The sequence below is a fragment of the Psammomys obesus genome, unplaced genomic scaffold, assembly GCF_907164565.1.
Source record: "Psammomys obesus unplaced genomic scaffold, mPsaObe1.curated_primary_1811, whole genome shotgun sequence".
In the NCBI taxonomy this organism is placed as follows: domain Eukaryota; kingdom Metazoa; phylum Chordata; class Mammalia; order Rodentia; family Muridae; genus Psammomys; species Psammomys obesus.
Window position 1 is genome coordinate 13512405 of NW_026596064.1, and position 14439 is coordinate 13526843.

The window sequence follows — 14439 nt, forward strand, 5'->3', positions numbered from 1 at the left end:
ATCTATCTATCTATCTATCTATCTATCTATCTATCTATCTATCTATCCTACAATGATGCTCTGCCTTCATGTACATCTGCCTTCATGTCAGATCCCCAGGAACAGAAATTACTGCTATGTGGGTGCTGGGATTTGAACTGGGCCCTTTGAAAGAGTAGCCAGTGCTATTAACCACTGAGTCATCTCTCCAGCCCAGTTAAAAACCCCTTAACTAAATAAAGTCCAGGACCATATGGATGCAGGGCAGAATCCTACCTTCAAAGAAGAGCTAACACAATACTCCTCAAATTATTTGTAAAATCCAAAAGGATTCTTCCGTGAGGGTTTGAATGAGAATGGTTCCCATAGGCTAATATTGAATGTTTGGTCCCGAGGAGGCACACTGTTTCAGAAAGAAGTAAGATGTGTGGCCTTGGAGGAGGTGTGTTGTTGTTGGAGGAGGGGATCACTGTGGGTTGGCTTTGAGGTTCAAAAGCCCCTCATAGATCCAGACTTCCCCCCTTTCATTTTGACTGTGGATCAGATGAAAGCATCTGCCTGCTGCGAGGCTCCTGGCCATGATATTCATGGACTCACCCTCTGAAACTATAGGCAATCTCTTAACATAAATGCTTTCTTTTACAAGCTGCTTTGGTCATGATGTGTCTTTACAGCGATAGAAAAGTAACTAAGAAAAGTATCTTTTTGTTGTTGTTTTTTGTTTGCTTGCTTTCTGGTTTTTTTTTTTTTTTTTTTTTTTTTAAGACAGGGTTTCTCTATGTAGCCTTGGCTGTCCTGAACTTGCTTTGTAGACCAGGCTGGCCTCAAACTCACAGAGATCCATCTGCCTGCCTCTGCCTCCCTGAGTGCTGGGATTAATATGGTTCTATACAGGAACTACCAGAAAGATTACACTAGAAAACTTTCCACAGCTGATAAGCATATTTAGCAAAGTATCAGGATACAAAATTAGCCAAAAAAAAAAAAAAAAAAAACAATCAATAGTTTCTAATGTACAAGTGACAGTGAGAAATAAATCAGGGAAACAAACTCACTGACAATAGCCTCAAAAATATACTGGAATAAATACAACTAAGTAAGTGAACTGACTTTTATAATAAAAGCTTGAAGACATTGAAGAAGATAACGGAAGAAGCTTCACCCCTAATGGCCAGTTTTCACAGCGATATAAGGTACTACATATACTACTGGTGATGAAAACTAAAGCATCAGTCTTTACATCAGTTCCTCTGGGAACACTGTAAACTTCAGTAACGACTGTCCAGGCAAGACGTACTGCTAGTGCAATAGTGGCACAGATGTGATAGGAGTAACCACCCACACCTGGCCAAGAACCTGCAGCTAGATAGATCATTATGTCCCATCATCCTTATAATAACAGACCTATTATCATTATTCTACTAACCGAGCAGGAAGCCCCACACAAAGCTTAGAAGATAACTGGCATTTGATAGCTGCTGAGAGAAAGAGAGGCTGTGTTTTCTTTAAGGGTGTGACCCCTGTTAGACTGACCAAGCCTTAAGGCAGGCCACACACCTAAGAATATTTAGGTAACACAAATTGAACTCTATGGATTTTGTGGGGGGGGTTTTGTTTGTTTTGTTTGAGAGAGAGAACATGAAGTTGGGTGAAGAGGGAAGTGGTGGGATCTAGGAGGAGTTGGGGGGTGAATATGATCAAAATATATTTTATTAAATTCTCAAATAATAAAATATTATTTAAAATCAGAACAGTGCTCATCACATACAAAGTACTCAGGATGGGGTTATTATTTTTATTGTAATGTTTTGGACCGTCTCAACGGTAAGAAAAAAAAACTGGAAACAATCAAACATGGCACATTGGATCTGATGATTGCCCTAATTCAGAATTATTATACTAAATATAGACTCAGTATACAGCACACAGTCTAATTTACTCTTTGTTTTGGCCTTTAAGGTTGTTTTTTTTTTTTTTTTTTTTTTTTTATTAACAAGAGTCATGCCCTTAAAGACAACATAGCCTCCTCCTCCCAGTAGCTGCCAAATGCCACTATCTTCTCAGCTTTGGGTGGGGCTTCATGCACACTTACCCATCTCTTTCACGATGAAATTTTGTCTGGCCTGAGCTTGTGCAGGTGGTACAAATCCTGTAATCTCAGCACTATGGAGGTTAAAAGGAAGAAGACTGTGAATCCACCATCAGCCTGGACCACACAGTGAAACCCTGACCAAAAAAAAATAATCAAGCTCGACTATTTCAGCTAAGAGAGTGAGGTAGCTAAAACCCGCATAAACTGAGTAGGGCTGAGCAAACGGGCTTAGTAAAAACTGCATTTTCTCTCATCAGAAGTGCTTTTCTATAGAGCCTCAGCATAAATACTTTTTAATTAAAAAAAGTTCAAAGAAATAATTATTATTCAAAATTCAACCCAAATGACTTTCGTTTGTTCGTTTTCAAGGAGCCAAATTCTGTCGAAGCTGACATCATTTTACTTATTCTATCAAGCCCTACACTGTATGGATCTAGGGCTAGGATCTAATAGCATTCATTTAACCCATGGTTCTTCCATCTATCATCCTCGGACAACAGTGGGCCTGACCCCCACCAACAAAGGGATCCCTCTACACCATTCATTCGTGTGCTTTTCAAGGAAATGCCACTTGCATGTTTGGGGAAAGATGCCAATTAGACAGAATTACTGCTCAGAGGAGGAGTTAGTATAAAACTAACTAAGCTAGTGTAATGACTACCGCACCAGAGGTATGACATGAGGGTAGGATTAGGCTAACCAAGACTACCACAGTAGGGCTATGATACAAGGCTAGTGTAAAACTAACCAAGACTGTCACAAGGCGGGTAATGATGTGAGGATAGAGAAAAAGCTTCTGGTGTAAACCGAGTGAACTGCTGGGGATTTTCTAGAAAAAATGTACTGCCTATGGTAAATTTCAAGCATGAACATGGGCCGTTTGGGTGACAGGGTGAGAAAGATTTAACAGACAGCACTGAGGCTCTAAGACAGTGGTTTTCAATCCATGGGTTGAGATCCCTTTGGGGTCTCCTAACAGACATCCTGCACATCAGATATTTAAATTATGCTTCATAGCAGGGTGCGGTGGTGCATGTTTGTAATCTCAGCACTCAGGGAAGCAGAGGATGGCAGATCTCTGTGATTTTGAAGCCAGCCTGGTCTATCAAGCAAGTTCAGGACAGCCAAGGCTATACAGACAAACCCTGTCTTAAAAACAAACAAACAAACAAACAAAGATTTATAACAGGAGCAAAATTATAGTTATGAAGTAGCAACAAAGTAATTTTATGGTTGGAAGCATAGTGTGCTCAAGAAAACTCCAGGATAGCAGGAATAGAGGGTTGGAAGGAGGGAACGGGGGAGGGAAAGCCAAAGAAAGCAGTGAAAGACGATGAGGTTTTAACATTTTGTTTTAGATGTATTTATTCTATTTTATGTGTAGAAGTGTTTCGTCTGTATGCACCTGTATGTTTTTGGTGCCCAAGGGAGACAGAAGAGGGCTTCAGATCCCCTGGAACTACAGTCATATATGCGTGGTTGAGAAGCACCATGTGGATGACAGGACTTGAACTCCAGGGTCCTCTATAAGAATAACAACCACTTTTACCTGCTAAACCATCTCTCCGTCCCTAGCCAACTGGTTGTAAAACACCAAGTGTTTGGATTTAGTTTGGACGGGAGATCACCTATTGTCTCCATGACTTACAGAGAAGCGTGATGAGAGGCAGACCTTTAGAAATCAGTTTTAACAGTTTGGGGATGGACCTAAGGTGACTGTGACTTTCAGGGAAAACAGAAGGACGTGGCACTCACCTCAGCAAGTGACAAGCAGCGCAATGTGGATGGAGAGGGAAAGGAACTCACTAAGGAGGTGAAGCCAATAAGCCTTTGCAATGACCTCAGCGAGGGATAAGAGCAAGGAAAGAGCCAAGCATGACTCTTAGGATTGAGTACCCGGGCAACTGGTGTTCTCCACTACTGCGGGTAATATAAGAGTAAGCAGAGGCCTGGGAAGGGTGAAAGGAAGGTGATAAAATGAACACATGGAGTTTCACCCTGAGAAATTAAAATAGAGGTATCCAGAAAACCAGTGAGTTTTTTTCATGGAGATCTCAGGGTAAGATTAGAGATGGAGAAAGATTTTTCGAGCCAACAGATGATGAAACCAGGGAAGACTGTAAAGCTATTCAGGGCCTGTTGTATGAAAAGAAGGTCTGAGGAGCTGAGGCTGCAGGGAAGGATGTAAGAAGGCCCATGCAGAAAGGGGCAAAAAGGAGCAGAAGGCCATCATGCAAGGCTTTGGGGGATGAGAACTTGAAAGGCAGGTAGTGGTTGATGGGGGTCAAAACTAAGAAAGGCCAATCAGAATCTGTAGAGTGTCTTTCAGATTTAGCAACAAAAATGGCCTGTTGGAGACCTTAGTCAGATTAATTTCAGTGACCAGAGGGCACAAACCTAACAGCAGGGTCAAAAGGAATGTAAAAATTAGGGAAGTAGAGAGAGAAGGCAAACTTGAGCTATGAGAAGGAGAAAGAACTGTTCTTGAGAAGGCATTCTTGACGGTTTTTTTTACTTTTATTTGTTTTTTAACATGGGGCCCTTGGGGAATCTTCAAACCTTAGGGAAATAAGGTTCCCTCTCCTGGAAAACCAGCGGCAAGCTGCCCGCTACTGCATCACATTTCCTTCTGCTTTTGGACAGCACATCACAAAAGGCAAGCCATGGTTAGAAAGTGTGCAAAGTAGGCTGTGTTTAACTTCATTTGCCTTTTATTCTTATCTTCTCCACAGGAGACTGAACCTGTCAAATCACTATCCCCACCTCCTGCAAACCAGGTACCACTTACTACTGTGTTTCTATGACCAAAATAATGGAAAGAACAGCTAAGCTAGGGAGGGTTTCTTTGGCTTAATGGCTTGATCTTATGGTCATGGGATGAGGTGGAGGACATTCACCTCATGACGTCCAGGAATTAGAGTAACAGAAAAAAGGAAGGACCCAGGGACAAAATACTCCCCAAGGACATACTTCCTCCAGCTAGGTCCCAGCTCCCAACATTTCCAGAACATGCCCAAACAGCATCACTGGCTCAGGACCTAGGTTTAAGTACATGAGCCCCATGGGGGACATTTTATACTCAAATTATAACAACATTATTTACTCAAAACTGCATGCATCCAATTACTCTAACTTCACAATCCTGGCAGCCTTCCAACAACTGCATTATGTTTTGTCAATATCTTTTAAACACACGATTTTCAGAACTAGGTATAATACACCATATGTGTTATAAATAGAGTACAGAAAAAAAAAATCTTATTTCTTATGTAAAGATTCTACTTTAGTTTATATGATCTTTCAAAAGCCTTTACCACACCTCTGTCCTCCAAGAATAAAGTATAAACCCTTGTACCTAAAGGCCAAGTTTCTCGGGAGTTGAGACCTCATATAGTGTTTAAGCTTCTAAAGATACACATAATTACTTCCTTTCTACTTTGGAGAATCTTTTGCTTCTAACAACTAAACTAGTGTGTGTATGTGTGTTTGTATGTGGGCGTACGTGTGCGTGTGTGCATGTGTATGCCTATGTGTATTAGCTTTCCAGGAGAAGTTGAAAACTAAAAGACTGTCACCACTGGGAGAGCATTTCCGCTGCCTTCATCTGACAGAGCAGGCAATGGCTTCTGCGCATGCACTTCTTGTGTTTTCACGTCATTCCCTCATATTTCTTACCTCCTTCAGGCTGTAGATTTTATGGAGACACGGAATGCATGGAACTCCCTGGTATCGCCTCACTCCTACTATTAGAACAAAATATTTTAAACCAATACTTGTTGCATATGCAGTATGTTCGATTTTAGAAAAATAATAAAAATATAGTCTGAAGTTTAGTTTGTTGGGGCTTTCTTTCACTTTTAACGTAAGACAATCTCAGGGTATTTCCTTCATAATGCTTCTCTCTATACTACCTGTGTGGAGTCTGAGGCATTTTTGGTATTGGCTTTACTAGGATTATTTTCCCCTTCCCCTTCAAACTCATTTGAATCCTTCCACGCAGGGCTCTCTTCCTGTCCAATCTTCACAGGACACGCTCTGCTCCCTGCCAGGAGCGCACCATGCTCACTCTGTAGACACAGTCCAGAAAACTTTCTAAAACACGATGCACACAGACAGCCATTTGTCTCCCAAAGCCTCCCTTCTTTGTCAGTCGCTACATCACGTGGAAAGAGAGACTGAAAATGCCACCTGTGCTTGGGAGTCTTTCAGTCTGTCAGAGGCATTAGGAATCCAGCCTGATGTCTTCTGACTGTGCAGGAAGTATAAACAGCGGAGGATGGTTCACAGGCTTGATAAGGGATGTGTGGGGAGCTTTCCACAATATATTCAATAGAGGCTCCTACCCCAGTTATTGACACCAAAGGTAAACAAGACGGCCTTCGGAACTCTTGGTTGGGTGTTATCCACACATAAAATGTCCTCCCCCCCACACCTCGCCTGAAGTGTGGTTACAAGTTCCTTTCTCTGTTAGCTCAAGCTTCTAACTTCTCCCTGGTGTCTACAGAGGAGACCCCTGAGTCCATCTGAAATGTCACACAAAATCCAAAGGGGCAAGACTGCCCTTCTTCTCTAGGCTCCTTCGCGTCCTTCCCCTTGCCAACTTCGTGACATTAATTGCTATGCATCTTTCTTGGCTTTCTGCTTCAGAACTGTTTTCATCTGCCTAAAAACCTTTCATCCTTGCAAAGAAGCCGGAGCGTGAAAAGGCATCTATTTCAGCTCTCCCACCTTTGCCGCGTGCTTTCGTTTGCAGCTGCTATAAATGGTCAGTATCTCGGGCCGGCTGGAAGACGTACCGCGCCAAAGGTCACCGCGCCACCCTCGGCAGCCATGGATCGCCAGATGAAGCAAGGCTATTCCTAGCTTTCACCCACAAGTCTCTTCGAAAACTGCGAAAGGAAGAAGACTGTTTCTTCTCTTAAGATTAAACTTTCAAGTGGGTTAAAACCTGCTTGTTATGTGTTCGTTAGATTATAGAAACTATATGTCTCAGTGCTCAACACCGAGACTTCACGGTGTATGGCTATTAAGGATGGCTGATGGCCAGCTTCCAGGCACAGGCTTATAATCCCAATGCACAACCCTGGCTTACGTGCCTTTAGCACCACAGGTTCACCGGTGACACTTTTGACTATCTGATCATCAGAGACACACCGATCCATTGGCGTCTTTCCATTCCCACACATTTTATTTTCATCCCAAATGTAGAATGGTTTTTAAAAATGTATTCTGTTCTTGCTTGAGATAAAAAATAATAATATGGGGCGTCATATAGCAAAACAACTAAAAGGGGATTTATTGACTGAATTACTTCATTATGTCCATGTTTTACTTTTTTTTTTTTTAAGCCGTCCATTCTTTCCAGAATATTACACTAAATGCTACTTAACTGTAGCTACCGAGCTGCTCAAATGTGATTTGGTCCATTGAGACTTTAGGTAATGTACATTCAAATGTAAATGCTTCTAATTTGGGGCTACCTAGGCTTATAGAAAAATCTGGCCTTTTGCATGATGGGATCCTAAAGCAGACTGCTCACGGGGCAGCGCAGCCGCTCTCTGAACGGCGGGCATCTGAGCGCTTTCCAACCACGCAGCGTACCTCAGCCCAACACAGCAGCACTAGACTGCAGTCTGTAACCTGGAAAGACACGGGCCCGTCTACCCCCTCTCATCATGCTACTCAGGGCGACAATTCATCTTACACGTGTTTATTATCCCGATGACAAGGTGCCTCGAGAACAGAAATGACTACGGCTGGGTCATCTGGTGAGTTAACAGATAACTTGGCTTGAGTTTGTGAGAGGTTTTAGCAGGAACTGAGGAACTGGGGGGGGGGGGGGCATTCCCACCAGCAGATTTCCTGGAGTGTCCCTGCCCAGGCCCTCACTGCCTGCACTTTGAGTGGCCCCAGGCCCACACTTCCCTTGCAGGTTAGAGGGACTGCTGCACTTCTCTGCGGCTCAGCTACTAGGGACCTTGTTCAAACAGCGCCACCTGCAGGATGAGCTGAAGACTCCTAATACTCTAGCTCCTTCAAACAGTTTGAATTTCTTTAAAACGCACTCAAGAGCTATCAGGCACAAAAATTGAACGCTCGAGGCAGGATAATGGATCACGACATTGATTCTTCATAGGATTTACAACTGTCTGAACAGTTGCCTTAACTGTCTTTACCTCGGGGTGACCAATCATAGACACCTCCACCATCCCAGGCTGAAGACGCATTTCTTCAGGGATTTTACCGCCCTTCAACTTCTTCTCAGGGCTGGTCATTTCCTTTGCTTGAGAGCTTGCTCTTCCCTTCAGAAAACCAAACTTCTGGGACCCACAGCAGGTGTAGTACCCCTCTCCCTGACCTGACTTAAAGCAACTAAAGCAAAACAAAACAAAACAAACCCCTGAATACGGAGAATGCGTGCTTGGAACTCACTCCTCATGTCAGCCTGACATCAGAGCCTCCTAAGACGGTGAGGTTAAAAGATGACTGGTTCTCTAGAGCACTGCTTATGAGTGACCCCAGTTTGCTAGTCTACAACATGTGTGACAGCCTTCTTGACCATCCTTACCATGCCAACACCAAACAACCTGGAACAAGGGTGTGGCTTTCTGTCATGGCTCTCTATCATTGCCCAAGAATTTTCTGTGTCAGCACATACCTATAATCCCAGCACTCAGGAGACCTAAACAGGAGGACAAGTTCAAGACTGCCCTGGACTAGTAGTGAAATCCAGATTAGACTTGGATGCCTAAGAGAGATTCTTTTTTTTTTATATTTTTTTATTTTAATTTTTATTAATTACACTTTATTCACTTTGTATCCCCCCATAAGACCCTCCCTCCTCCCCTCCCAATCCCACCTTCCCTCCCCCTTCTCCACACATGACCCTCCCCAAGTCCACTGATAGGGGAGGTCTTCCTCTCCTTCCTTCTGATCGTAGTCTATCAGGTCTCATCAGGAGTGGCTACATTGTCTTCCTCTGTGGTCTGGTAAGGCTGCTCCCCGCTCAGGGTGAGGTGATCAAAGAGCAGGCCAGAAAGATTCTATCTTAAAAAAAATTTTTTTTACACTTTTTATTTAGATCACTTCCTTCCAATAGCCCTCACCTAAACAAGACCAGAAGCAAAAGCAAAAACAAACAAGCAAAACAAAACAACAAACAAAACAAAAATCTACCATAAATCATGTCCCATAGAATAAATCCAGTCTCAGATAGGTAGCTACTGACAGTCCATTTGCTCTTCTTGTGGTCTGATTTTCTTAAATAAACCATCAATTCAAGGACGATAAGCAGCTACCCTTGATCAGAGTGGGGATGGGACAAAGAAAGAGGATTGATTAATTTTCAGCCTACAAATTCCACCTTTACTGGCCTGTTCACAGAACCTCATGACCCTTGTGACCCTTGCTTAGGCTCTTCCCTTTTAGTCCACTTTGTTCTTCTTTAGAGAGGACACACTCCCAAGCCATTTTGGAAGTTAGAAATCTCTCTGTTTTATATATATACACACACACACATACATACATACACACACACACACACACACACACATATATTTCACTTCTGTTATATAACATATATATATATATATATATATATATATATATATATATATATATATATTCATATTCTAACCAGAAAGCCCATGTAGGGAAACTTGAATTATTCATTAGCAGGGTCAGAGAAAAACTGCAACAGCTGCCAAACAGGACGGTACTGCTGTACCCCACTCTCCCATTCTTTCTTTTGGTCCCGCATACCGTGTATGCCAACAGACACCCAGAAACAAATTTTATACACAGCTCCTATGCACAGTAAAGATGGAACCGAGACACAGAGATGTCTCTGGAGCTTGATATATAATCCGAACAATCTCAGCAGAGCTGATGATGTGGCCACATTAAAGAACTTTCTGAACCTCCATGTTGTCTTCTATTGAACAAAGTTGACAAATAATCCACAACTCAAAAATGTGCCCGTTCTTTCTTTAGTAAGGAGTATCAGCCATCAGTGGAGGAGTCAGAAGAAATGGGATTGTGGTAGACACTGACTTATTGTAAAATATCCCAACAAAACAAATATAACTGAGTCAGGTAAAGTTTTAGAGGTAGACAAATAGCCAGCCACTCAAAACATACATTGTCCCAAATTAGAAAACACTGTATTTTATGAATTTGTGTGCTCACCTAAAGGGCTGAATATTGAGTAAATTTTAAACTAAAGATGAAAGGGACCCTACAAACACTCTTGAGGCATGTCTTCCCTGTAGTTACATGGCTGACAACCAGGTGCCACAACTTTGCAAGTAGGACTGGGGCAGCTTTTGCTCCCACCTATCAGGACGGACAGTCAAAAGCAAGAACCTTGCTGATAACGGAAAGACTAACATTACCCTCCAGCCGGTACCACTTTGTGGACTAGACATTCTTTTAGATCATAGTGGTAGTAAGATTTTCTAAGACCATGAACTTGGGGGTCCACTGGCCACTCACCCAGCGGGCATCCAAGGGAAGACAAAGGCTTTCGTATCAGGCAAGAAGATAGACCAGACTTACCGACCCAACCTGCTTCCATCCAAGCAGCACCAAAGCCTCACTTGGCCTCACAGACGCACAAGCGCACGCGCAGCACGCAAGCACGCACGCACGTGCACATGCGCACAGAGACACGCACGCAGCACCGGGGAACACAGGCACGCAGACGCAGAGTGGCTCACCTGAGCCACTTCTTCGAAGTCGTCGTGTCTCTTCTGTAGCGCCCGTGCTCGATGCAGGGACTTCCCAACCCCAGTGTGTTTGCTGAGAAAGGCCTCGCCGTGGTTTTCAATCCAGTCCAACACCTAGCCGAAGAAAAAAGGCAGGAACGATGACTTCTCAGGGAAGGAAAGACACGTACAACTGCTTGACTCCTCCTCGCTACCCCCATGCCCGTGAGAGCAGCAGTCAGGATGGAAATGCCTCATCCACTGTGAACACGAGTCACTGGCGATGGAACAGTCCCACCCTTAACTAAATTCAACTCAGCCATTCTGATCTCCAGAATGGCTTCCCACTGCTTTTTTTGATTTTTAAAGCCTTAGTCACGCCATTATTTAATTTTTTATTATTATTTGTTGTTAGTGTTTTTATTATTTTGGTGCTGAGGATTGAATCCAGGGCTTCCCACACGCCAAACCATTGCTTTCTAAATGAGCAATACAGGCTACCAGACAAGGGTGAACATCCTCGTGCCTTCTATCCTAAAGTCAGCCGTCCCGGTAGGAAATGGGGTAACAGCAGGAAGGTAGGACTCGGTCACTCCCCCCTCACTCCACCATAAAAAGTCACAGCGGTAGTACCAGTCACAGGGCCCCTGCCTTATTGTACTATGGAGGTTCCCTTCAGTCTCCCAACCCCAGCCAGGTACTCAACACAGGTGATGACAAGGACATTCGCCTCCTTTGCCTTCTTGTCACCTCTCTCCAACCAACCAACCAACCAACCAACCAACCAACCAACCAACCAACCCAATCAGTTAAGGTCCTCTGCATCCTAAGGCCGATAATATTTATCTCTCTGGAATATAGTAGGGACTCCATGTTCGCACAGGCTTAAAATTTGAGCGATTTAGCTTGAAGATGCTTTCCTCAGTGTCTAAACTTGGAGCAGCAGTGGCTGTGGCAGTAAAGACTGAGATGTTAACGTGAAAAATAGACATCTTTCCTAAGAGATACTTGGGAAGGTGTATAGAAACGCAGAGGGAACCAAAGCTTTAAAAAAAGCCATTTGCATCTCACAAATAGCCTCAAAAACAATGAAGGTGTCCTAGGGGAAAAGGAGGCAGCATGTTTTCTGGTCTCCGAGACATTGATGCTGGTTCTGGTTAAGCCAGAGGTACAGTACAGACAGACATGCCTGAGATGTTCCTGCCACCACGCTCCCAGGCCCATCCCGCTCCCAGAATACAGGCTCCTAACCGAACACCTGATCAAGGATGTAACAGCCTTCTCAGATGCTAGCAGGAAGTTTTTGGCGAGTGATTCAGATGAAGTGGGTTTGTTTAATGGGTGCTTTAATTCATTTCTCTCTTTCTATACGAACTTCCCTGTGGCAAACACAAGCAGACTCAACCATTCCACAGGCTGCAGACCTTCAAACTCTTCCTAAAGGGAACCCAGCCCCTGCTGTCACTTCTTTAGCCACCGAGATAACCTAATGTGTGCAATGAGCAAAGTATGAATAAAGGTCTTTGAGGTCTTCCCTATAGGTTTCAAAAGTCCATACCAAGATAGTACTAGTGAGAAAGGTGAATGGAAATACAGAAACGAGATTGATGAAAAAATCAGGGGATTAATCGCCCGTTACAATTTACAAAAGAAAGCCCCTACTCATGACTGTTTAAAAATCAGGCATGTAGATTTTTTATATTATGTGTAGTGTGCCTTTGTGTATATAAACCACAAGTGTGTGTGTGCCCATAGAGGGCATCGGATCCCCTGAAGCTGTAGTTACAGGTGGTTGTGAGCTGCCAAGTGTGGGCATTCTTAATAAGCAAAACATCTCTCTAGACACAGGAATGGAGACTTGAAACACTTTAAGTGATATATTCTGGCTCTCTCTCTTTCCCTTTATATGTACACATATATACATACACACATATACATTATACATACGCACACACACGTATACACACACATTCTGGAGGTACATTTATGGTAACAAACTATAGTTGTGCTGTCTAGCTTTCCAAACCTCAAACAGGCAGCAAGGAAAGGAACTCTGGGGCTCTTTCCTCAGACCAAAGTAAGCACTTTACTAGATGATTATCTCCACAGCCCCTCATAATTTTTAATGAAAATTTTTATTGGTTCTCCAAGATGACTGAGCCTAGCACACATGGTGTCTGAGTAGCGCAAGTTTGAACTCAGTCACCGCAAAGTGAACATGAGGCCCCCTGCTGATTGCAAAGTACCCAGGTCTGTGTGTCCCCTGTGAACTCTTGGACTATCCACCTCCCTAAGGAGGGCTCCCAGGCTCTAGGATCAACCAATGGACCCTCTCCCCATCTATTCATAGTCTTAAAGAGGGCTCCCAGGCCCAAGAGACACATGGTCCCAGCCTCTGGTCCATGGCTTCCTGGTTCAAGTCTCCACACAGACCTACCCACCTTTCCAAGGAGACCTCAGGATCATCGAGGTTAGACTCTCCCACGCATACCCTGCCTGTGGGTCCAACTATGACACAGCCAGCAGAGGAGAACTGTGGGCTATTCCCTGAGATCCAGCCTCCAACCCATGGCCCAACCATTTGGAGGCGGACCACTAGACAAGAACAGCCTCTGGCCTCTGGCCCAGGGCTCTTTCTGATTTCCTGAGAGGTCCAGTGGGCAGCAGGAACAACCAGCCGACACCAGAGATAACCAGATGGCTAAAGGCCAGCATAAGAACACAATCAACAAGATCCAGGGCAATATGGCACCACCAATACCCAGCTATCCTACTACAACAAGCCCTGGAGAAACACAAGAAAATGACCTTAAATCTATTTTTATGAAGATGATAGAGGCCACTAAAGAGAAAACACATAAATTCCTTAAATAAATAAAGAAAAATACAATAAAAAAATCAAACAGAGAGAAGCCTTTAAAGAGGAAATCCCTTAAAGAAATATAGGAAAATACAATCAAACAGATGAAGGAAATGAAGAAAACAGTTCAAGACCTGAAAACTAGAAACAATAAAGAAAACAAACTGAGGGAATCCTGGAGATGAAAAACTTAGGGAAGAAAACAGCCACTACAGAGGTAATCATCACCAGCAGAATATAAGAGGAGGAGGAGAGATCTTCTGGTGTAGAAGACACAACTGAAGAAACTGTGATTCAAGGGACAATAAGACTTAACTAAGAAATGGAAAAGACACATGTGTGCTCAAGCAGGAAGTGAATAGGAAACAGGTCCAGAGAAATCTGAACAAAACTGCAATGGGCTCTGTCTGGTGCGCTGAATGGAAGGTTGTGGCAACTATTCTGATAAAGGGGAGAGACACCCTCAGATCCCTGTGCAAAAGCTGCTCTTCTGATTATGGAAAACCAGCTGGAGGGAAGTGAGAGAAGAGGTGGGGAAATGAGACAAGAGTAGAAATTCGGACAAGGCTGATAGAGACTTAGATTTGGAAAAATAACTGCAGGGATCTTGTAGATGAAGGTGGTGGTGACAGAAGAGAAAGCAGAAAGGCCAGCCACCAAGGTCACAACCTGATGGTGGACAGAAGGGAGAGGCAGTCACTGGACAAAGTCAAAGGAGTGAGGCATGGTGTAGTAAATTTAAAAAAAAACAAAAGAATGTTGAGTGATACAGTGTTTATTATTAGTTCTGAAATTATCATGGT

General features: G+C 43.4%; 1 protein-coding gene across 11 annotated transcripts in view; it reads right to left on the bottom strand.

Annotated features, from left to right (window-relative positions):
• The window catches only part of Kalrn (kalirin RhoGEF kinase), a 575471-nt gene that overhangs the window by 292867 nt on the left and 268165 nt on the right, over nt 1-14439 (bottom strand). For all 11 annotated transcript variants that reach the window (XM_055624991.1, XM_055624990.1, XM_055625009.1 and 8 more), the window contains one exon: nt 10789-10911. In XM_055624991.1, coding sequence (XP_055480966.1) covers nt 10789-10911 — 123 coding nt within the window. The remainder of the gene's footprint in view (nt 1-10788; nt 10912-14439) is intronic.